At 37.0% G+C, this 25,156-nt stretch overlaps 1 protein-coding gene across 1 annotated transcript in view; it reads left to right on the top strand.

Annotated features, from left to right (window-relative positions):
* LOC104628457 (putative Polycomb group protein ASXL3) overlaps positions 1-25,156 on the top strand; it is a 46,858-nt gene that overhangs the window by 20,904 nt on the left and 798 nt on the right. Inside the window, exons 4-6 of the mRNA XM_010297036.1 lie at positions 7,411-7,532; positions 20,105-20,222; positions 21,136-21,255. Coding sequence (XP_010295338.1) covers positions 7,411-7,532; positions 20,105-20,222; positions 21,136-21,255 — 360 coding nt within the window. The remainder of the gene's footprint in view (positions 1-7,410; positions 7,533-20,104; positions 20,223-21,135; positions 21,256-25,156) is intronic.

Here is a 25,156-nt window from a genome sequence, read left to right as displayed (position 1 = left end):
GCTCTTCATTCAGTATCTTTGTCAATACTTTTTGAGAAGAATAAAATCCTTCTTGATTAGTTGTATTGATAATAAATATTAATGTTGAGACTTCTTTTGATTGCCTTGTAAATGATTACAGTTGAACAGCATGAATTTTTTTAGGCTTTGAAGTGAAGAAAAAAGGTCAGATCTGTGCAGTGGAAACATATATTCAATAAATCAGTAAATCTGAAAAGCATTTAAGGATCACAGTAGAAAATGAATTGAACATGAATGAGATGCTTTTGCTAATTAGTCCAATGCAGTTCTTGGGCTATAATTCTGGTGATACTGATGAAGGAATATAGGCACAGTGTTTCTTTTGGGTATGGCACTAGTTAAATAATTACTATTGTATTGCATTCATTATAACTGTAAGAAAGAATTAAGAAAAATAAGAAAGGATTTAGAAAAGACATGTAGGAACTCCTGAGTGAACAAATACCTCCTTTACTCTGCGTTATTTAATAGGGACAGGCTAGTTAGTTTATCAAAGATGAGGTGGTGACTTGATCAGTTTGTAAATATTTGAAAAAAGGTGTTTCTTTAGAAAATATTAGGTCTAGCAGACCAAATCTAACAAGATACCTATCAATTAAACTTTTCACACTACAGCTGGGATTTTTTTTCTTTCCAGGAAACTATTCTGTGGAATAAGAATAACATTTGATTCAGTACAAAAATTTCTTTATTAAATTCTCTGACTTGTGTTTTAGAAAAGGTCAATAGATGTAACGTCTCCTTTCAGCCTTACTATGTGTGATATATATGAGGATGGACACTGTTTGCCCATTTTATTCTTAATTGCCCAGTTGATTGTATTTTTATTTGCTCTTGTTTCTGTGGTAGAGTCCAGAAGACCCAGTTCTGACAGAGTGACCAGAAATTGTTCAGCAAGATTTAAAGCGTGCCACTTTAAAAGTTAGCTGGAAGCAGAGGATGAAACCCTAAGCAACAGCCTCAGCCCGTTTGTGGGCTTTTAGATGATAGTCTCCAGCTTTCGGAGTAAAAAGTACCAGCTGACACTCAGAGAAGAATCACATTATTCCCCAGCAGGCACATTTTTCCCAGCATAAATGCAGGCTACTGAACAATTTTGTTAGCATAATAATATAAAATTCCTCACAGTTATAAACACATGACTTGGCAAAAGCTGTTACTCCACATCAGTATTGCTAAACTGATGACTGGAATGGCCACACCTCAGGATTTTCAGATGCTGTGGAGAAACCTTTCTTCTACTACCTTGTCCAAAGACGTATGTTAAAAAAACTCTTTACAGTTTATTTTCTTTGGAATGGGATTTCTATAGAAGCTCTCTAGCAGTTTCATATCATTTTATAAATTCCATTTCCATCAAATACAGGGACAGCATGTAAAGATGCAGTTGGTGAAAGAATTAAAATCCCAATTACTGTTGCCTGGAAAAATGATGACTGTAATATCCTTTTGCCCATCAATAGGTTGTTCTGTTCTCAAAAAGCAATTGTCCCTAGGATTTCTGAAGCCAGAGCTAATCCATCAGCCACGGAGCACAGTTGATTAAAAACTGTCTTCACACAAGCTGATGGAATGCACAGTGATGTAACTGTAGAGGAAGCAGCAATTCCTATGGTAGTGTGACTTCCCTCCCCAATCCCAGCCCAAACATAAGTTCTGATGTTTGCCCAAATATGAGCAACATATGTCTCCTCTTGAGACACTTTGGTTTTCAGCACTTGCTAAAGCTGTAAATTCTTCAACTGCAAACATGAAATGGCAGAATTAATTTCTTAGGCAGTTTTCTTAGAGATAGTAGATTAAATGATGGACAACAGAGGATCAGATCCATGCTGAATCCTGAAATTTTGTCTTTGTAGCTACTATACTCTTGAACACCTTGTGCTTTTTGGACTAGGAAGCCACTAAGATAACTCCTGTAGTGAGGAATGAATATTCACCATTGTTTGAAACCTGAGTCCACATTTAGATGTTCAGTTACCTTCCAGGAATGGAATTTCTGGCAATTCGGGGAAACCTGTTATCCTTAGCATCTTGTCTCTTGGGAATAATATTGGATGATTCACTGAATAGATCCATTGCACATGGCAACATCTGGATGTGGTATAGGCTCTTCTAAAAGCAGAAGGCCGGTAATGGAATAGCAGCTTGAACGTGCAGAGTTTTGGATGACAGATCAGAAAGAAACAGTTTTACACTTTTTTTGGTTTGTTTTTGTGGATTTTTTTTTTTCATCTCCCCATAAATAGCTATAAAATAAAAATACTGTACCTACGATTGAGTTCAACTTCTGTTTGTTTCATTGCTACTGGAGAGGAGTCATAAGAATGAGAGAAGATACTGTGGAACTTGAGGGAGAGATCTTTCTCATCTGCTTTTTTTGCTGTACAGTAGAGTTAATGAGGCCGAAGAAATGGGTGGCTTAGTGATGACAGGCTGTATATTTTTAGTGGAAAATGTTGACTTCCTTTGTAATAAGGATTCACAGTTTTCAAAGCTTTGTGAAATGTTTGGACTCAAAAGCATGCCGAGAATATAATGTAATTCAGTGCAAGCTACCAAGCTGATGTGGTATTTGATGTCTGTTTCCAAAAAATACTATTCAATATTACTTATCATTTCACAGTGGTAGTATAGCTTTTCAAAAAGAATATTACAGTCACAGTAGTGCCCTTGAAATATGCATCTGGTTTTGCTTGCATTGGCGAACTTGTACAATTAACTGACTCCCAAACTGCTTTTCATTTTCAAGAGCTGATGGCAAGGGTCGAGTTCTGAATTGTTCAGATTTTGCAAGTTGGACTCTAGAGATCAATGAGTGATGGAGGTGAATTACTTCATACAACTGTATTGGGAAAGCATGACCATTTATGTCAATACAAGTATAGATCTGTGTCACCCAAAGAAAATACTGAATTTTATGGATATTTTAGAGAGAGATTTTGTGTGTATGTTATCCTAAGGGAGTTCTCTGTGAAGTTTCATATCTCCAGAATGTGTGCATACATTTTATGCTTGAGGTAGACTCTAGTCTTTAGCATATGGTAGCAATATTAATTTGTGTTTTGTAATGTGGCCATTAGTAAACAATCCTTCTCATCTGCTGTGGTTTCTGTAACAAAGAAGGAAGTGAACTGCTGTTGATTTTTTTTGGCCTGATTTTAAATCGGTATGGTCTGTCTGAAATTGGAATTAATTGTGCTATTTATTTGGGGAAAATAAGCCCCTTAAAGCACTCCAGGAGCTTTTATGTCAATCTAGTTACAGAAATCTGCTTATAATTATTCCCAATAACTTTCAGTGGCAGTGAGACAGAATAATTTTAAGTTGTATTACTATAAAAATTGTTTCTTTGAAGAAACATATCTTCTAATATGCTTTATGTAGGTTTCATCTTTCTCAGGTGGGGAAGGTAAAAGGTAATAAAAAATTACAGAGATAGCCTATAAAATTTGAGATTAAAAGATAGTATTGTTGATTTTTATAAATGATAGCTTTTCATAATAATTACAAAACCGGTCTTGGAAAAATGGAAGAGAGAAAGTTATTTCAAATGGAGGTTGTCAAAAACATTTTTAACATGCTCTTTTTGCAAAGTAATTCTAATTCTATCATTCATGTTAACACTCTCTGAACACTCGCTAAGGAGGTCTTATCTTCAGAAACCCAGCTGCTCTTCCAGCTCATAACCAAAGAGTTTATGGCTTAATAGTTGCTTTTTGCTTTATTCCTTCACTCAGTCCTGGCCCTTGAAGAAGCCGATTTAAAGAATGTAGCCTAATTATTCTCCACCAAATGGAAATACCTCCTGTAGGCTTAAAACTGCTCTTGTTCTCTTTTTCTACTGTAGCAATAATGGTGAATCCTCTTTATTTGCTACCCAAATATTTTTCCTTCATCTGTTGCATTCTTTCAGGGTTCTTTTTTTCCTCCCCAGCATCCAGTTTATTTTTAGCATTCTTTTCTGATAAAGCTTTTCAAGCAAGCATGAATCTGATAATATTCATGCGACTTCAGTGCTTATGGACAAAGTACTTGCAGCTTTCCAAAGTTGTAAATATGTACAAAGACCACTGGCTCTTCTTGTATTTGTTTTTCTTGTACTGTGTTCTTTGGTTTCCATAGCAGAAACGTCTGCTCTGTTCTTGAGGCATCGTTTTTTTTCACTAGCAACATTAATGTTCACTTCAAATACTGACATATTTTTCTGTCATATTTTCCCACTTTATTACTCCTGAGTCATTCAGAGAAAAGCAGTTGGAATTTATCCATATAAATGAACAAATAAATAAATACAATTTTCTGTGGTCACAGGCATTGCAGTATATTGAGGTTTTGGCACAGATTGATTTAAATCACTATGTAGCAGAACATGTTTTAAAGAATAAATGTATTCATTGTCATATTTGTGTTTCATTTCCTACAGAAAAATAAATTCATATTGCTGCGTAAACAATTAATGTATTTATTATCCTCTAAATAAAGTCAATGTATCAATTTTAGTATTATTTTTTGCTAATCAAGTGAATAGACTGTATGAGTTACTAAGCAATTATATAAGTTAACATAATGTATTTAGATTTTTAATGTTTGTATCTTCCACTTTTGGAAAATTGGCAATGACATCTCTTATTAACTAGATGGTTAGGTTTATAGCCATGATTTGTATCAAGCTGGTTTTAAATGGAAATAGAAATTTAATTAAAACATGGAAAACAATATTTAAAATAGCTTTTTATTAGTTTAAGCTACTAGATCTATCAAGGAAAATATTTGTAATGTATAAAATATATTTTAGAAAGGAAGTATCGTTGTTAATAGATGCAGTTGACTTTCTCTAATCATCATGCCATTTAAAAATTTTTAAGCAGCAGATTTCAGCCTCAGATACCTATTTCTTTAAATAGACTACAGGAAAAAGTTTGTTTTTCAGAACTCTGAAGCAACAAGGTTTGGCTGCACTAAACTGAACCAGCCTAGAGTGAGGTATTCCTTCTGCACCTGCAGAAGAGATTACAGTGATGGAAAGCAGTTTTATTGTTTCAGTGGGTTTCTGTTCCAGTTGCTTCACACATTAGAACAATCCCTGTTCCTTGGTTTAACTTTGTTGTCAAAGCTTTGAAGAAACAAGCAAAAGAAACCAATACACCGATAATATTTTATGTAAAATTGAAGTAATGATCTAATAAGAAATATGGCCTCTAATAGAACTTGTGACAATTTCAGGGTTTATTGTTAAAAGGCAAATGAATGAAAGCACAAAATTAATATAGAGCTATGTTTATTTTTATTCCTGTGCTGTATCGTGACTTTGACATTAACGATTGTAGTGTTGAGCATCATCAGTTAGTGGTGCCAAACCTCTCCAGGATGAACTTTGGCACAAAAATAAACAGGGGAGACTCTTGGATAATGTCCTAGATCAGAGTAATGAAAAGCAGAATTTCCCATTTAAACAAGAAGGTAAGAGGAGTTGCAGTCATCCTGGAGAACAGGAATAGGTTTTTCATGACAGGTCGTCTTGTATTCTGCCTTAGGAGGCACAGTTAGGTATACAACAGTTTCCATTCTTTAGGCATATTTAAATTTGTTCTATTCTCCTCTACTCTGGGGTTTGTATGCTCACACTATTTTTGTTTTTTTTCTTCAGTTCTTTGACTCTCAAGCTTTGCCAGAAAACAGTTAAAAAATTCTTTTTAAGAAAAGACAAAAGCTACGTAATCTGAAATGTCAGGTTTTTATTTTTGTGTAGGTGTTCTTTGTTTCAGGAGCTTAGCTATTGCAGTGATTTAGATTATATAAACCAGCTATTGTTTATTTTCTCCCGACACTTTGCTGCTCCTTTAAGTTGCCTTTTTTGATAGTAAGCTTTGCTCATCATGTGGAAAAGATTGATCCAAACCAAGTGATGCTGTAAACTCAGAACCTGTTTTGTGTTGCAGCTTCTTTGTATATTTTGACAAATCCTTCAAGTACAAGGTAAAAAAGTGACAAATATCAGTTCTAAATCTTGTGGCAAAATAGGATTTATCTTATCTGCTAATGAAAATTTTTAATCTAATACAAAAATTATCTTGACATAATGCCAATGCCATAAAACAGAGTGTATTCTCCGTTGCGAGGTACGTATTAATTATTTTTTCTTTCAGTGTGAAAACAAATGTTTAATATCATGTGCATCTTGTAGTGGCCACTAATTATTGATAACTAAATTGTCTCTATTCTACCTTTTTTTCTTACGAACCAAAGAAAAAATCATTAAAATATTTCTTCTATGAAACATGGCTAAAGTCAAGAGCGTTAGAATGCTACTCCAGGTGTTTGCTCATCCCACTGAAGGATGGGAAGAGAAAACCATAGGTAAACGGAAACATTGGACTGAAATTATTTCTGGCACGTGTCTGTGCAGCTGCTTTGAGTGTCTTCAAACTGTTCTGGTAGATCTGCAAAGTCTGTCAAACCTTGGAAAACTGTATGCAGCTGCAGAGCATTATGAAGAAGGTATGTCAGCACGCAAAGTAGCATTGAGCAGCGCTGGAAGACAGACTTGAATTGAGTCAGCAGAGGGGAATGGGAAGAAAAGCTACTCAGTTTCTGGATACATGCTAATGCTGTTTTCGTTGGGCTGTCTTAGGACACTAGTGAGAGTGGAAAGGTTTTTACAGTCCTTTTAGTCAAGCTTGCTGACTACCAAGACTAATAGGATCCTCCAGTTGTAGTCACAGCTTCCATATCTGTTTAATAAAGCTGCTTTTTGAAAACAGTTAATCATATTTCCTTTTCTTTTTAACCAGGAGACTTTTTCTCTGTCTCACACAACATGTGTTCAAGAGGCTGTTTAATGCAAATACTGTTGTATTTGTTCATTAAAACATGTGTTATTTAGAAGGCGGAGAAGTAGCGGTGTGTGTGTCCTGAGAGGCCAGAATTCCTCTTTGCAGGACATTCCAGTCTACCTGTTAAACAGGAATTTTTAGAACACAGAGTCATCAGTGTCTCTTTTATAAATACACATGTAGACACATAATAATCCATTAAAAATGTCTTGGTGAGGAAGATAATTTTTGTCTAGCTTCTGTGTGAAAACCACAGTTAAAACTATTTCAGTTACCTTTCAGGACCTGAAACGCAAAATATGCAAGCCCTCCAGAACTGCGTAGGAAGGGTGTGATGATATGAGGTACAAATATTTGTGAAGCAATGCATTTGTATAGAATATGGCCGGATTTTCAGCTCATCTGGATCTCAAGTTGAATTTCTCAGAGCAAGCTTTTTGTTTTCCAGGCACTTCCCTTTTCCGCCCCCTGTCCCCGTCCTCAGGACTTCCCAAGATACAGGGAAGATAACTCACATAACAGTATTCTGATTTTTTTTTTTTTTTTTTTAAAGTTTGCCCAAAGCAGACAACTGAAGAAATGTCTTCCAATCGTGATTCGAGCCTTACTAATGCACCGGTGCAAAGCAAGCTAGTATCTTCCTTCCAGCAGCACACAAAGAAAGCACTTAAGCAGGTAAGCTTGTATTGACTGATAATCAATTAGCTTCCCTTTACCATATGTGTCAGTCTTACATGAATAAGATCTGAGCAGAATTTCAAGGCATTTCTGAGGGCTTTTAGTGCTTTGTTTAGTACTGGTGGGGGTTCTTCTTTTTTTTTAACCACTGGTGCAGTCCTGCTATTTATGGCGAGTTTGATGGTTTTTTAAGTGCTTGTCAAGTAAGCAGAATTGTTTATATTATCACATCCCTGCTTTTCCTATATAAACATTTGTGTTGGAAATTTTATGTGAGGCTTAAAATGAAAAAAAAAAAAAGATTTTGAAAAAAGTTCTGCAGATGGGTAAGAATCTGGGTATACTTGCTGTTCAGTTTTTCTGTATGGTCTGCTAAGTAATTTTTCTTTTATACTGTATTTGACACTACAGTGTATAAAAGTGGGGTAGTTTTTGTTTTTTGAATAACATGATTTGGATGATTTAGGTTGCATGATAAGTAGTAAAGCTTGGCAACAGTATCTGAGTATTGAAAGTCAGATATTAACTGAAAGTATAACAATGTGAAAATTATTTTCCAACAGTGCCAAATTAGTTCAGCTTACAGGAAAAGAAAAACTAAAACAAATACAATTAAAAAAAAGTTATCAATATCTCCTCTCAATTTTGAGTATGTAGGAATTGTTTTAGTCTTGTAAAGACTATAAAAATGAAATACAACCTTTCTAAAGTGTTAGCCTAACAAGATGATGTTGTTTTCATTTTTTCTAACTGCTGTCAGTTATGGTTAACGGAAGTGTCCTGGTTTCAGCTGGGATAGTATTTCATGGAGTAGTTTATTGCAGAGTTGTTGGTTTAGGCATAGGTTAAGCAAAGCCTGTCCACATCTCCTTCTCACTTAAGTATTTGTGCTTAGTTTTTAATTTGGTTTGAGTTTAAATCCACTAGAGTTAATAGACCTTTATCATTCACATAAGGTTATCTTGTATTTACAGGCTTTGAGGACTGGAAAGGATTGTTAGATTGGGGTCTCACATCTGTTTGGTCAGGAAGATTGAGCAATGGGCACAAAGCAGCTCACTGTGTGGCTCGTTGTGAAAAAGGCACGCTTTTCGGAAACTCTTCTATACAGATCTTTTGCAATACGTGAACTTTCTTAGGGGTTGGGGGAGTGGGCAAGGGCAAAGGAGGGGAAAAAAAGAGCAAAACCACAAATGTTTGAACTTGTATAACTGTTTAAACTCTACTATTTTTCACTTAACAGATGTATAGCATTGAGAATAATTATAAAAAGGGCAAACTAATCAGAATAACTTAATTAATATAACAAGTTATAACATTGATGGAAATCTTTGAAAACGTTCCCTAAGGCAGTAGGGTTAGAGCAGCATCAGAAAGTTAAGTAATCGATAAAAAGAAATCAGTTTTAATTAAGTTGATGGTAATTAGCTCCTGTCCTTCAGAGCATGAGAGTATTATTACAGCTATCAGTAAAATGTTTTCTCTATGTACAGTATTAGACAAATGCACATTTGGATTGTGGAATAGTAGAGGATTTTTGCTTTGTTTTCTCTAAAATTTCAAGTGTTGGCTACTGCCACATACATGCTGCAGATTTGATTTAATTTGATATCGTAGCAGAGGTGAATAAACTTTAACAGTGATTTTATTTGTGAAATTTCTGTTGGAAGTTTATTCTTTCACTTTCCAATCTTTCTGTTGCTTTTATGGACACATAATACCTAAAATTTGTACAAAGAAGAACCTGTAGTACCTTTGAATACACAAGAAACTTTAGACAGTTGTATGCAGCACTCCTCCAACTGATACTAACCTACTGGTTCCATGCTGAAGTAACAGAAGATGAGCCATCATGTGCTCTCAGCAAGTGCTCATACTGTATAAACATTTATATCCTGTATATATGTCATAATGGAGTCTTCCCCAGCTATTGCTTTTTTGTATTACTAAACAGTCTTCACAGAATGAAAACCTACAAGGTAGTCTTTCAAACAGTTTCCTACTCAATTTATTTAAATACAGTGGGTTCTTCACATTAACTTGATCTTGTGTGTGTTTGTTTTGTAATCCATTAAAATTAAAGTGTAAGGCAAGTTGATAATGTGCAGTACTGCTTGAAGACCTGAGCTAGAATTAGAAGATTTTCTCCACTGTTTATCTACTTAGTAACCACTCTAGTCATATGTAATTCTCTTCAAAGTATTAGATGCTGAATTTACATATGATGTGATTTTTAATGAATTCTAGTGGTATATTCCTGGGTTTAGATTGCAAAGAGCAATCTCGCGTTTCCTTGTAACAGCTTGCATTTTAGGATGTTCTGATGAATCAAATTAGTCACAACACTGCATTTCTTGAGCTATGCTAGGAACTTGGAGGAAAACACATTTTCTGAGCCCTGGCTCTTGGTCTTGATTTCTCTTGGGTAGCTGTGGATACTTTGCAGGGGCTAAGGAGGTTTGCAGTTGTAGTGGACTCTGACAATGTCTATGTCACAGTTCAGACCTTATCTCCTCACTTTTCAAAGGCTGGGCTGCCATTTTGGTCTGGAAACTTTCTGTCTTTACCACTTTCCATAGTGTCCTTGTTGGGAGAAAGGTTTTGAGTGTTTTACCACTGAGTGTGTTCCATGCTTCTTTTTAGTTTTTGAGGGACTTTCAGTTTTGCTCTTGTATAGTATCTGAGTGTAATGTTCAACAAAACAGTTCCCATTCATGAGGGTTTAGACAAAAGAGTCTGTGCTGTAGAGCTGCATTTTATGCTTCGCTGTCTGATGGCAGATTTTACAGATTTTCTTTCCCTTTTGCTGTTGGAAGTGCTTGGGTATGTGTGCCCAGCTGTTGCTGATTTAGTACTTTTGAAAAGGAGGTTTATGGCATGCTGTCACACACTGATTTCCTATCAGTACTGATCAGTTCCATACTGATTTACCTCATTTTCACACTCGAGAGTTTTGGCATGCAGACCCATGTAAGGACCTCTTCCTGGGAAAGTACTGAACTACATCTGCATCTGCTAGCAGTGGTACATGGTCACACTACTGTGTGAATTATTCTTGCTCTGGACAAGGCTAACTCAAGTACGGACATCAAGTCATGGCATAGTATCTACCATGCTCTCCTCTGGTCCAGTTTCTGTTCCATTGACTTGAGGTGATACTTTTTTTGGAAGTCTTCGCTGTGTACAGATTTGTCTGTATCTATCAAGATGTTCTTGGAACATTTCTCAGAAGAAACGATCATACCTGCAAACTGGCCTCACGTAGGTAACACTGAGCATGTGTGAATATCCAAGACATTGAGGTGGTATTAGTGTCTGTTGGACTCTGATAGCCAAGTATAAGAGCACCTTGTCCATCAGTGTACCAGTTGTTTCCTGGGGCAGTACCAAGAGAGGATAAAGAACTTGAAGATGCACTAGAACGATGTCTGGGATGATAGTAGACCTCCCAGACATGGAAGAAAATCCTGCCTCACTTTTGGCTCTTTGGAATCAGCACCAAGAAGGGTACCCATAAATTTTCTGTTGGGAGAAGAGAAGGATACTCCATTCAGACTCAGGATCTGAATACAGACCAGGACATGTCTGAGACTGTGCTGGGCATCCAGATCTCTTTGTAGAGACAGAAACTCCAGAGACAGCAGCCAAGTGGGTTTGGGAGGAGAGAAGCTCAGGAAATAAGGGAATCTACACAAGGTATGTTACTGCCATGGTTTGTTTTGTTTTTCTTAACTTTGGGCTTTGTCTGCATGCTTGGTGGCTGGGTTCATATATGTGCCACTATTTTATTCATAAAGTGGGTAGATGCAGTTTCCTATGGAGAAGAAAGGCACCCATCCATACAATTTGCTCTTATAGTAGAGTAGAACTGTCAAGTCCACCCCCCTTTTTTTCCAGTGGATACTGTCAGGCCCCAAGCAGTAAGTGAGCTATGGGGAAGTTAAGGTTTGGCTCATCTGTTGCTTCTGAATTACAGGACATTAGACCTGCACAGCTCCAAATAACATTTCAGGCTGGCTTTTCTAGCACAACTGTAATTATTATTAGAAACCAACCTACAACCTGAAGCAACAAGAGACTAAATTTCAGAGCAGAATGGTGAACAGTGTAATTTAGCCCTGATTTACCCAAATTCACAGGACTAGTTTATCAATATTTCTTTGTTAGTTTGTTTTTTAAGGACACAGGTGTCCAAGTGCCTAGGTTGGCACTGAAGGTAGAATCCTGATCTCCACTGGTGTGGTTTTGCTTTCCTGTCTTCAGCTCAGGCACACTGCTTATCTTGCTTTGAGAAAAGAACAAGAGCAAACTCACCAGTCTTGCTCCCTCCATACTCATTCTGTTAGGACTTACTTCCTTGACTACAGCCAGATGCAGGTTATGTTATAAAGCATTTTGCTGTCCGTAGAAAGTAATCCAGTATGAGTCTGTCTGTGGTGTCTATCCTTTGACTCATTTGAGCAACTACTCACTTGCACGTTCTGATATAAGCCTGATATATTTGCCTGCCCTCCTTCCCCTTCCTCACCCCCAAAGAAACAAAGATGACAGAGGAGATCTTTATGATTACATCCTTATCACTTAGAATTTGAGCACAGGGTGTCTTCCTGAAAGGCTCTGAAAATCCACTGTGAACTGAGAGGTATTTTTTCTGCTGAATTCCTCAGTATAGAAAGTTTGCTGGAGTTTCTCAGTGTCTCTGTTAACCATTTTTCTATGTTTCATTTCAGATGCTACAAATTTACCAAGGCCACAGTTGGAGAATTCTGGCTCCCTAGCTGAAGCATTTGATCAGATGTCTGGCAACATAAGTGATGATTCTTGACAAATTTTCCTGTCAACAAATGGAAAACAAGGAAAACATGTTGCTTTTTGACTTCTAGAGAGACATGGGAAGGGACAGTGGAATTTACAAAATGCATTCAGGAAAATGGAAGTTCGAAGATGATAAACTAAACTGATTTTCTGATTGCCAAGACAAGTCTAGGGAAGAGGACAGAGAAACTATGGCAGGGAGACTGCATAATGGGGAAAAGAAGCTGGAAGAGCAAGAGTTCCAGCAGGAGCTCTTCAGGGAGTACATGCATTGCCCGAAGGCAGGCTGCACGGTATGTCCCTCTAAAGGTCCCTATGCATGGGCAGCATGTACCAGCTGCTCAACACAGTGCTTTGGTAAGACGCAAGACAATGTTTATGAGACTTTCTTCTGGGTCATGCCAATGGTCCTCAGCCCTTACCTGTGATGGAAAGAAAGGGACAGGAATTCACACAATCCCTGTATTCTTTTTGTACCACTTTTTAATAACTAGCTCCCAGTTGCTGGGGCATTCTGCTTGTTTGTTTTTCCTCTGGGGTTGTTTGCACAGCATGCTTTTTGCAGTGCTTCTGCATGTTTTCTGTTTTAATAAATGTGTTTTCCAGAATTTCTTGCTCTGAGAAATAACTAAGAAGAAATTTAAAGCAACTTTAGAACAGTACCATGTTGAGTGTAGTTGCCCCTCTACCTCACTATAGGACAGTGTCCCTCACTTAAAATATGTCCTGGCATGAATGTTACCTTTGGTTAAATCTACCACTGCTATGTAGTGGAATCTCCTTCCAAAATATAGGTCAAAAGCATTCTCTTTGTTCTGTTCTGTAGATGCAGTTGCTTGTCCCAAGTCTCAGACAACCAAGCTGATGATAGTGGCCTAGTTCTTAAGCATTGCACTTGTCTGATAATGTTTTCCTTTAAGTAACCTGGGGAACTATTTAAGAAGGATTGGTCATTGCTAGTGTATTAATGACAAATATCAGCACTGGAGATGAGAGTCCCAGTCAAGCTTTTCCGATGATGTTACATGATTTCTCCGTATAGTGGCAGCGGATGTCTAAGTGAATGTCTTCTTCTGGACCATATGAAAAGAACAGCTTTTGATTTTAATAATTGATAACATGAAATTATAGCCAGGTGAAAATGAATCATGCCTTGATTTTGAAGTGCATCCTAGAAATAGTTGGCCTTCTCAGGAAAAGACAGGAGTTGGAACAGCTCACAACTCTTCAGAGCTCTAGGAAGCCTTCCTACAAAACGCTGACAAGCAGTTACATACAAATGCTGTTCCAGTAACTGTTGGGCAGGTCCCCAGAAGGCTGTATGCTCAGGGGGTTTGTGCATGTGGCAGAACCCAAGCTGAAACAGGATGTCTGGCAGAAAGACATTACACTGCAACTGCTTACATTGGTGCAATGTAAATTTGTGCATCTGTTTCTCTGAGAGGTAATACAACAAAATTTTTTATAGTACTCTAGCCCTGAAGTCCCCAGTATATGCTTTGAACCCTGTGCCGAGTGTGTGTGCAAATTTGACCTAATGGAAATTGTTCATTACTGTTTTAAGATTTTGTGTTGACATTGCTATGTTTATTTTAGTTTGTTTTGAAACTGCTTTCTACAAACTGTTTTCTTACCTATATGTGCTTTGTTGTGCCAAGAAACAGATTTCCCCATGAAGCACTTTTCAGCTGCTAGATATTATTAGTTTAATACTACACAAACAATTTAAAAAAAGAACCAACACTCTTCTCTTTGGAAAGAAAAAGTGTCACTGAGTCAATGCATATGCCATCATCATTCCCATTCACATGCAAGTTAGAACAGACGTTGAACACATCACATGGTTTTTTGTCCTTCTCTTGTTTCTGTGGTTTTGGGAAAGCAACAAAAATGTTTACTTTGCAGTCTATCATGATCTGCAGCAACTGTAGCTGTGAATGCATTATTGTAATCCTAGAAAAGAGAGTGCTGGCTTGCCGGTGTACAGACATGCACATAAATGCACACGTCTCTTTGTCTCTGCACCACGAATGTCCAAGCACTTTAATTCAATGTTGTTAACATACAGATAAATGTTCAGTTGTTAATGTGTACTGTAGTTGTACAGAAAAACCCTGACCACTGCTGGGACCTAAAGAACAAACAGACAGCAAGAAATTATTTTTGTTCCAAATACAAATGTAAGTGTCATAGGGTAGGAGGATGGCATGGGACAAGAATAGATGCTTATTTGAGAAGTTACTAGCAGAGTTTGAAAATAAACCTTAGGTCTCCAAACTTCCAGCCTGGTGTTCTACCGCTATTCTTCATCTCCAAATGATCATTTGTGTACACTTGGCACCAGTACTGTAATTTTTGGTGTACAAGTCTGGTTGTCAGTAAATTAATTTGCTTTATGCTTTAGAAATGGCACTTTGTACTTTGTAGCTGTTTCCATAAGACAGCTTTGTTATTGTTTTAATCTCATGTTTGCATGCTTATAACTGAGGACTTTTAATGTATGTTTAATGTAAGAAGTAGTGGCATCCTGAAAATAATAATGTGTTTATTCTTCGTGATTTGTGGTGCTTACTGTTTTAACTGCTCTGAGTATCCCTGAAACAGGTTGCCTCTGAGAAATTTTAATTTAATGGAGACATGGTAATTAAAGGATGTCTTAATTTTACTAACAAAATGAGGGTGAGAGAGAGGACAAAGACTGAATTTTATGGTGGTGTTAAGTGAATCAGTGATGAACTATAGATCTGTTTCATCTTTGTGGATTTGGAATCCATGACCATGATGTAGAGCTGTTACTTTGTGCAGTAGACTTTCTCAGTGTATCATAGCTTGTGTTTTTCACAAGGCAGAATGGAAGACTTCTATAGCTTTACATTTCTGATCCATAATGTGTGAAATTTCAAAGGTTATGTTTCATGATATGAGTTTCAGAATGTAGACTTGACATTTATGGAACAAATAGAAATCTGGGACAATGTTGCTTAATGCAACCAAGTGTTACGTATCTTTGTTGTTAATAAGGTAATTTTTAACATTCTCAGCATGTCATGCATTTAAGCTAAAATGAAAGTAGTTTTCTGCATTAATGGTTTATCTGTATGATACATTTTTTCATTCTGAGCAGAAAAGATGTCGAAAAGAAAAAAAAATTAAAAATATCCTGAGCAACAGTAAAATGAGAGCACAGAGCTTGACATTTTGCTTCTGGTGCTCTTTTGGGGAGGTATGTTTCCCCTCTCTCCAGCTACCTTTTAGTTTATTGTTTCCTTTCATTCCTACTTCAAAGATGACTTTATTAGTTTTTACTGAAGAGAGTCAACCATTTTGTCGCATGGATGAAGAAGTCTTTCCTGTGTTAAGATCAACTAAATATGAAATGAGTATTCTTAAGAACAGATAATGGTATTCATGAAACCTCCAACACACTGCTATACTCCAGCAGGGGCATAAAATCCCTGAAAAAGAGGAGACTTGTTCTTGTCACCTCTTTATAGTAAACTGCTTGGAATTAGATGACTGTTAATTGCATGGTGTTTTGCCATCTATCTTCAGAGTTTGTGTTTTCTTAATACTCATCTTTTTATGTTGTTTTGAGTTCTTTCGATGAAAATTGATTGATATGTTACTATAAGATTTTGGCAATAAAAATAATTTCATTAAACAAATTAATTATTCCAAGCCCTGTATAATGACCATGGCAGTGTTACTCAACAGATGGTCACAGGTTCATTTTTATGAATGGGAATATTGGGAATTCTCCATACTCATTATGTGCGAGAGATTCACAGATGTCCTTTGCAAATCTGCTTGTGAAAGGCTGAATGTAAGTACTATATTTTGGTGGTGACTTAAGAAAGCTTTTAATGTTTAACTTGTATACCACATTCATTTTCATTTTCTTTTTCTCCTTCTTTTATTTATGTGCTGTACAGATAGGAGGGTAGTAATGTTTTACAGAATACTTCAGCGGTGATCAGTTCTAGGAATTTACAACTTGCAGCTTTTTTAACTCAAGCATTTAGCACAAAATTACTGAATACATTTGAAGTATAAACATGGAGTCTCATTAAAGAAAAATACACTTTATGTAAGCTATCATATGTGCTGTATGTGTTTCTCTCTGCTTTCCATAGTAAAAATGACACCTTATCATTTGGTAGAATCATCGTCTCTTTTCTTGCAGTTCTGTAGGAAGCACAGCTAGGCGGTTATATATCTGTAAATATGGATCAGATGCAAAAGGCTGTGCCAGTAAAAGATGCCAATGTAGTTCGTGTTAGTTACTCTTTCTGTATCTACAGTGAGATCTGGAACCATTTATCTTTGGAATACGTTATAAAATTTCTCATTTTCTTCAGTGCTAGTTACAAATTTGACTCATCTACTTAGTGTTTATTCCCTTTACCAGAAGAGCAAAAACTAGAGATTTATGTGGTCATGGTTACTAGGAAAGCACTAAATTAGCTTGGTGCACTAAAAGATCAATATTGTAAAGCGTTTGGTATATGTTTCACTTTGGGTAATCCCATTGACTTCCCAGCTAAGTAGAATTAATCTTGGGGTACAAGATTCTTGTCTTATCCTACAATAGTCTTGTATCCTAAAATTAATATCCTTCAGGCTAAGTGTAGAGAAGTTATATCTTTGTCCTCAACAGAGACTGCAGAGAGTGTCCTTGGTTTATACTTAACTCTTTCTGGTGTTTGGCTTTACTAGTAACTAGGCATCAGTTGGCAATTTCTCCCTCTGCTGGGTTGCCCCTTGTGTTGTTTTGCAAAGACTTGTCTATCAAAAATTTCAGACCCTGCAGCTTTAAATTCAAAGGATAATTTAACACAAAATTGTTGTGATTAGCTGGGAATAGTATGTCCCACTAAACAGGGTGACTGAGCAAAATCTCAGCCATCTCTTTACCCTGCACATCAATTGGTAGATTATTTACTTAATACTTTTGCACCCTTCTCTCCTGTCTTGTATCTTTCATTTGACAAAAGAAAAGATAGAGAGGCATAGGGAAGATTGTTCATTTATTCTCTGGGCACAGCGTAATTCATTGGCACTTTGTGTTAAAACTTTGACTTGGATTTTGATGTCCACATGGCTTTAATTTTTTTCCATTCTACAACCTATCTTTTAGGTGTCCACATGTATGTAGCTTTACTGTCAGCTTAAGTTATCCCATACAGACTGATTTCCAAACTCAACTGCGGGCCCTGCGTGGTGATCGGTTCCTTGTGTTGTGAAAGTGGAGAAGATGGGGGAGGGACTGGCAGTGAAAAATGAATGTTAGGGAAAAAGAAACCCTGAAAAGCAAATGTGTGCGAAAGGGAAATGGAGTCTTTAAGGGTTGTGCTTGATCCTCACATGCTGAGGTGCTTAGCCTGTGGCACAGAAGTGGGCTATGCCTCAAAGTAAATAGTTCTGGTAGCAACACTTGCCTGCTCCCAGCTGTTCCCCACTCTTGTGGCTGAGTGTCCTGGCAGTGCTGGGATGAGCTGTGCTGTCTTGCATTAGTGCTTTGTGAGCATGGGGTGGCCTGCTGCCCCTTGGAAGTGCCAGATCAGTTGCATAAATGTGTGCTTAAGGTCCCCAAGTGGCCTTCCTGTAACACAAAAGAAGGTAAGTGGTGCACCTGAGAAGGATTGGGTACCGCTGCCCTCGCTCCAGCAGCGCGCGTCACCTAAGGTGTACGAACACTGACTACCTGTCATTGACGGAGGACACGCTGCTGCTTAATTTCTCTCATTCGTGGGAGTTCAGTCTAAAGCATTGGAAAATCAACTGTGAGGATTTACAAAGAACCTACCTTTGTCACAGTGGCTGTATAAATCTTTAAAATGTTTTTTTCTTACGGATTCCGGCAACAAGGCTATGGTCCCTTGTAGGGGTGGAAATTATCTTGAAAGGTCAGGAGGAGGCTGGAGGAGATCATGGGCCACTGTTTGGGATCTTACTCATTTGTCAGGGAGGATGACACTGAGGATGGGTATCTCTGCTCTTCAGGCAAATCAGGCTGTAGGGCACAACAGTGCAAAGTTTGGGTTGTGGTTATATTGGTATGCTGTTGGCACAGAAGTTGGCTGTCTTTTCAGTTAATTTTTAGTGGACTATTTGTTACTGTCTCAGTGGTATTACTATTAAATAAGGATCACCTGGTTTGACACTTAGCTTGGCAGGACTGCACTGAGGGTCATTTTTGGAACTTTGGGAAATTTTTGAGAAACGTTAACATTTTGGAATTTTCTGTCCACAAGTCTGGCTGTGCTTGCTCAATACCAGTATGAATTTTCTGTCACAAAGTGTGTGAAGTATAGACTGGTCTTCATGGCTTTGTGCTTGCTTCTTTGGTTCAGTGCAGATCTGACCAGCTTACTCTCTTTGTTTGGTTTGAAGTGTTCTGATTCGCTTTTTATTGCAGAGTGCTTATGTGTCTTTTAAGAAGTGTACTATAAAAGGGGTTAATCGATGAAATAGCTTTTGTGTGGCTCGGTGTATTTTATGTTGTATAGTGTGTTATTTAGAGGAATAGAGTGATATCGATTTCTTCCTTTTTTTTCCCAGAGATTTTTTTTTTTTTTTTTTTTTTTGTAGCTATGTGAACATTTTGGAAAGATATTACAGATTAATTGAAGTTACAGACTTAAATCTTATAAGGCATCAGTCATTCACGCTCATAAACCTACACGGATAATTCATATCAAGTATGTTCCTTGTTGATATAGTATTACTTTAATAAATTCCACACCACCCCTCCAAGATCATAACACAAATCACAGTTATAAAAAGAGAGTGCACAGTAAGATTGGCAAAAAATAGACAGGAGGATAGGAGAGATCTGTATTAAGCCCAGCCCATTCTGATTAACTGCAGAATTTTAATGCTTGCAAATGTATTAATTGGCAAGTATTCATATTTGTATGTTTTGAGATCTTTTGAAGCAGATATCATTTTCCATATAAAACAGTCTGACAGGTATTTGCTATTTCTAATCTTTAATATCTTCAAATATTTTGTATTACATTATCAACCCTGTATTTGATCCATTTATGGAACACAAAGGACTCCCATTTATAGAGATTTATTCTTGTATCATTTTTCCCCAGATTTGCCAGAACACCATCATGTTCGTGTTCTGAAGGTTAATGCCCAAAGTCAAGCAGACAGAAGCCAAGTGCTGCAAGGTTTCCAAGATTAGGACTGATTCCCTTCACAAAAATAAATGATTCCTGCCATGTTCAGTGATTTTGTGCAGCACTACTCACGGCTGAGTGAGTGCATCAATACTGTAGTCCTTACATGCTGTACATACTGATGACACTCTGTGTTAACTTGATTGACTGAGCAGTATACTGGAGAGGATGCACCTGCGAGAGATGTGCAGACATATATATTTTTATTCTGGTTTTGAAACATTTATTTTACATTTTTTTTACTTGGAAGTCTTAGTTTCACATTCCATGGGTTATCATGTTGTGCTGTTAAGGTAGAGGAAACAGTTATGTGCTTCTTTGTTCTCAAAACTGTAGTGGAAAATGATCTACGGTGCATCTTCTTTCTCTTTATAACCAAAAGACTGATTTTATATTTTAAAGGAAAATGACATAAAGGGGACGAGTGTGAAGTCTGGCAAGTCAGTAGCTATGTAAATTATGCTTATTTTAAGAGATTCAGTTTAATGGTAGAGAAATGTCTCATGTAATTCACTTACAAGCCTTATTTTTTGTACATATTTATGTTTTGTTATCGTCTTGTAGGCTTTAAGACAACAGCAGAAAAGAAGAAATGGAGTCTCAATGATGGTAAACAAGACTGTTCCTCGTGTTGTTTTGACACCACTAAAGGTGTCTGATGAGCAGTCGGATTCACCTTCAGGTAAATAGCTAAAGGACCGTTTGGAAGATCAGCTGTAGTCACAGAGCCTTCCTCTGAACCCGCTGTGTAGCATACAGAATTTGGGACTGCTGAAATACTGTTTCCACTTGGTGGCTTTGTTTAATGTCCTTATCAAATCTGATATCTCAAGGAGGGAGATTTTTCTTTAATAAAGAACTGAAAGCACACAGTAAAATGACAATTGGTACTAGTAGCAGCTTTAAAGGAATGCAAAGTAACATTTTGTTTGGCTCTGTAACTCCAATGGAGGACCACATGCTGGTTTTCAATACCATTGAAAGGGGAGTGGGGGGGGGAAAGGCAAGCTACTCTGTGAATGTGAATTTGTGTCTCATTTCAGCATTGCAATACTTGGATCTTTTTGTTAGCTTTTCTTCTTCTGGTACCATGCTTATCACTGCAGCATAACCTTGACCTTTAGTTCTGCTGGTGAAGTTGCTTCATTTTAAGACATTTCTATGTTTAACACAGATTGACAATTTTATTTCCAGGCATACCTCTTCTATAATAAATGTTTTTTCAGAAAGAAATGATCTTTTTTACCTTTAGATTGCTTTACTGCCCCATAACTTAAGGTTAAAATATTTTAAAAGATATCTCTTGGGCATTATAGGAAAACGTTATTTTTATTAGATCAGTGAACATTTTTATTGACTTCAGCATTCAGTAAACTTTAGTTTTCAGCACTTAATTGATTTATTGTCCTTTTACTTCCATTTCCTCTGATGATGAGGAATCATATTGTGACCAGAAAGGTGTATTGCCTTTCAGCAAGTAGATGTGAATTTTTTAAAAATCTGGTTTTGTTTTGTTTACAATGTAGGGGCTGCTGGGGGGACTGTTGGTACAAGTGCATCAGTATCATGTTTGGGGGGTTTTATTTTTCCCTAAGGTTCTGAATCTAAAAATGGTGAAGCAGATGGTTCTGATAAAGAGGTGAAAAATGGGCAAAAGTCTCCAACTGGAAAACAAACAAACCAGCACTTAAAGAGGTTAAAAAAATCTGGCTTAGGTGAGTAGGAGTAAAACAAATAATCTTACTTGCTATTGTAATACTGATATTTTTCTAAACTCTGTGTTCTTTTTAAAAGTTTTATTTTTCCGATTTATCTGTCCCTTTTTCAAACTCAGCGGCTGACCCTTTCTCAAGAAGGCATCTTTCTTTCTGGCTACCTGGAAAATCCATGGGCAATTCTTTTTCTCCCAGAATGCTTTTCTGTAGTTGCTTTTTAAAGTTTGACAGACCTAAGCAACTGTAGATACGAGAGGTCGTTTAGCAAATTAGCTTCTGATTGCTCCATTATGATTTTTTGGGGGATGGGGGTGGATGTAGCAAATACTCTTTCTTCCTGGTAAATTTGCTTGCAGTCTAATATGCATTTATTCCCAAACATAATAGCATATTTGCTTACATACCTGACCTATTAGAAGTTAAACCTCTTTTCTTCACTTGCATTATTCTATGTTGTACAGAGAATTGCCATACAATTTTTGGTTGATGCTCTTTCTTGGGTTTATTTGTTTCTTCACTTGGATCCTTAATTATTTTGAAGCTACATCTCTTGAGGTGGTAGATACAGTTTCTGGTTTTATTTTCTGTGTTTTTTAGCAAGTTCCATGGATGATGATCTGTAATTAATGATGAATTTTCTCTGAAGAGATGCTAAGAGTAAATTCTCAGTATCTCCATGTGATAGGCAGATTTTCCTGCTCTGCATGAAATATAATTGGAAATGTTCCCTAAGGAGCAGAAAATGTACTGTTCACTAAGACTCTTGTCTCGGCTAAAGTAAAGTAGAATAATTACATAACCATTTCTTTATCTTTACAGGGGACTTTTTGCATTCAGCAGACTGCTGAATCACTTAGAGAAGTATTTTTCAATGTGGCCATATTGGAAAAGTTAGCAAACAAGCTTTTTGTAGTGGCCTAAAAATTATTTGATGCCTGTCTTTGAGGTGATAAGACTGTTCTTCTTTATTAGTGATCCGACCTAGTCCTATTTTTGTATATAACGATTCTGTAAAATAGCTTGAAGGTACTTTACTTTCTAGATATCATAGGTTGGTTGTTAAATATGCTGTTGCTAGTTCTGGTGAACTGTTTCCTGAAAGCCTTATTGTATCACAGCCTCCCATGAAAATGTATTTTGTTTTCATATATGATCTTCCTGCTGAGTATTCATCAGTCTCAGATGGATAGCTAGTTCTCTATGTTGATCAAATGGCATTATTCAAAACCGAAAATATTCCTTCAGTATTACAACTTTTGCTATGCAAAAATATGTTCAAATTTAGATGATTTCCTGTAACTTTCCTCTAGATTTAGGACTGAAATACATAATTTCATATATACATTCCTCTGTTGGCCCATGATGTCAAATGTAGAGTGAATTAATTAGATTTTTTTGTGGATTTCAGAAAAAGTCCTCTGGCCTTTTGGGACACTACACTTGGTATGCAGGGAACTTCGTGTAAGGTTTAAGGGTTTCTGTTCTTGTACCTGTTGAAATGTTTCTCTTATGACATAATATTTCTTGGGATGCTGATAGAACAGTTGCTGACTACCTTTGAGAATAGGTCCAGTGTCCTGTGTAGTGCACAGTTCGGTTCCAGGCATTGTTTGATTGTCTGAAACTCTGCTGATCTGCCCAGCATTCACTGCATATTGTGTTTGGTAGACTTTCTAAGCTCCATTAAATATGATGACTTCCCCTCCTTTTAGTTAACTGATTCTGCCAACTATGTGATTTCTATCCTTTTTTATTTTTATACTTTGATGTAGAACAGTGGTGCTCCCATCCTTTTCATAGTTAATTCTCTATGTTGGAGACCAATACCTTCTTTTCGAACACTGTAAGCTTGAGTTTCTCTCTCGTCTTTCAGGTTCTATTTGTGATCTGGGCAGTGATCCCCCCAAACTCTGGTCGCAGCAATATAAGGATTCAGAATGTCTTTCTCTGTGGAAAACAATACGAAAAACATTGGCATGTGTTTTGTCATAAATTCCTCTCAGAGTTACAATTAGCTATGCAGTAGTGGCATATTCTTTTTATATTCCCACAAAACTACTACTTTCCATGCTACTCCCAAATACTTCACTAAATCTGATTACAAACTTGAGACCTGCAATAAACATCCTAAATTAGCCATGGGAAGGGTGCAGGAGAGAGAATTTGTTGTAGTTCTGAACAGATTTGGGTTTTTTAAAGCATGGCTATGCTGGGCATCCACAGTGAGGTATTGACCTAGGAATAATATACATATTTCTTCCTTAAGTTCGATAAAACCTTCATAGTAGCCAGTAAGTGGCAGCAGGTCAAATTCTGTGACCGAGGCACACAGAATTCGGTTTGACTTTCTGATACAGTCTTGGGCTTTTCACACTATTAAAATACCTGCCACTGAAGGATGTTACTGAATTTACAGTCATATATATCTTCTTTTAGTTTAGCTCATCTCTATGTGTATGTCTTTGCATAGGTTATGAAGGGTCAGCTGGGGAAAATGTTACTCCAATTTGGAGTCACTTAGAATATGGGAATGTGTTGATTAAAGAAAAGGGTATACATACAGGCATTAAAATCAGATACATCATACTACTTGTGTTACAGTAGGGGACTGTGTTCTTTTTGCATTTATATTTAGTGGGTGGAACAGATGGTGAGGACAGTTTATTGTGATGCATTCATGAAAATGAGCACTTCTTCCATACAGTTGTCCTCTAGAACAGGGCGTTCCTTTGTAATGGAGTCTTTGCTGTACTGAAATACAGTATGTTGGAAATACATGTTGGAAAAGGTTATCTTGTGCTGAGTGCAAAATAATCCTTGTATCCTTCAGTTAGTATTGTCTGCTGAAAAGCAAAAGGAAATTGCAGCAATGTTGTTTGGGAGGCTGTGGATGAAGGGGAACTTTCAGAGTTTACAAATCTGCTGCTTTTTCTTTCATTTGTACGTTGTGTGAGTGATGTTATAGCCTTTTAGGGGAGACTGCTATAGGCCTTCCAAGCAATCTAAAGCATAATTGCATTATTTTTATTAATGTTACTGTTAAGTAGTTGTAGCATGAGTAGTTGAGAAGTTCCTAATAATGCCCAAATTCCCCCATTTGTAAAACATATTTATTCTTCTTAATGTGTCAGCTGTAATTCTTGCTGAGGTCCTATGTGAATGCTAAATGCCATCATTGCTCATAGCAGTGGAATATTCTTTTCAGTTGCTTTTTTAGAGATTCTGTTGGAGTTTGTATATGATTTAGTTAAGACCCTTTTTGTAAATCTTTGAAATATTTGAAAGTCCAACAGATCAAAACCTGGAGGAGTTTCCTGGGAGGGGTTGGAAGCTTCAGAGTTTCTCCAGCCCCCTGAACTCCCCATTTCTTCCATTTCCATATTGAGTATTATACAATGTTAAGACTGAGAGGAAAAAAGGATTGTAGCAGGATGTATATACCCTGAAGCAGGTTGTAGTAATTGCTCTTTAAGGAGCTTTAAAAAGCATCTTTTAAATATTGCCATAGAAATAATAAAAAATGAGACCAGATGGGACCTTCAGTGGTCATCTAATTTGTTTGTCAGTCATAGGACAAAATCAGTTATATACCTGTCATTTCTGACAGGTATTTGTCTAACATATTCTTAAAGAATTCCACTGCTGGCGACTGTAATGCTTCCCTATGGATCTAATTCAGTGTCTCCTTGTCCTTGATGGTTGAAAGCTCTCTTTTCCCAGTATCTTAACAGAAATACTTCTGACTGTGCAAGGGTTTAAGCTCGTTACCTTGCTATCCACTGTGGACACTAAGAAGACATGGTTTTTCACCCCTGTGCATCATCCATTTATGCATTTCCCCTTCCTTCTGCGGACTCTTTATCTTACTCATTCCTGGGTTTGTATTTTTCCTCACAGACCC

Source organism: Phaethon lepturus, unplaced genomic scaffold, assembly GCF_000687285.1.
Source record: "Phaethon lepturus isolate BGI_N335 unplaced genomic scaffold, ASM68728v1 scaffold47331, whole genome shotgun sequence".
NCBI lineage: Eukaryota > Metazoa > Chordata > Aves > Phaethontiformes > Phaethontidae > Phaethon > Phaethon lepturus.
This window is presented reverse-complemented; position numbering and strand designations above follow the sequence as displayed.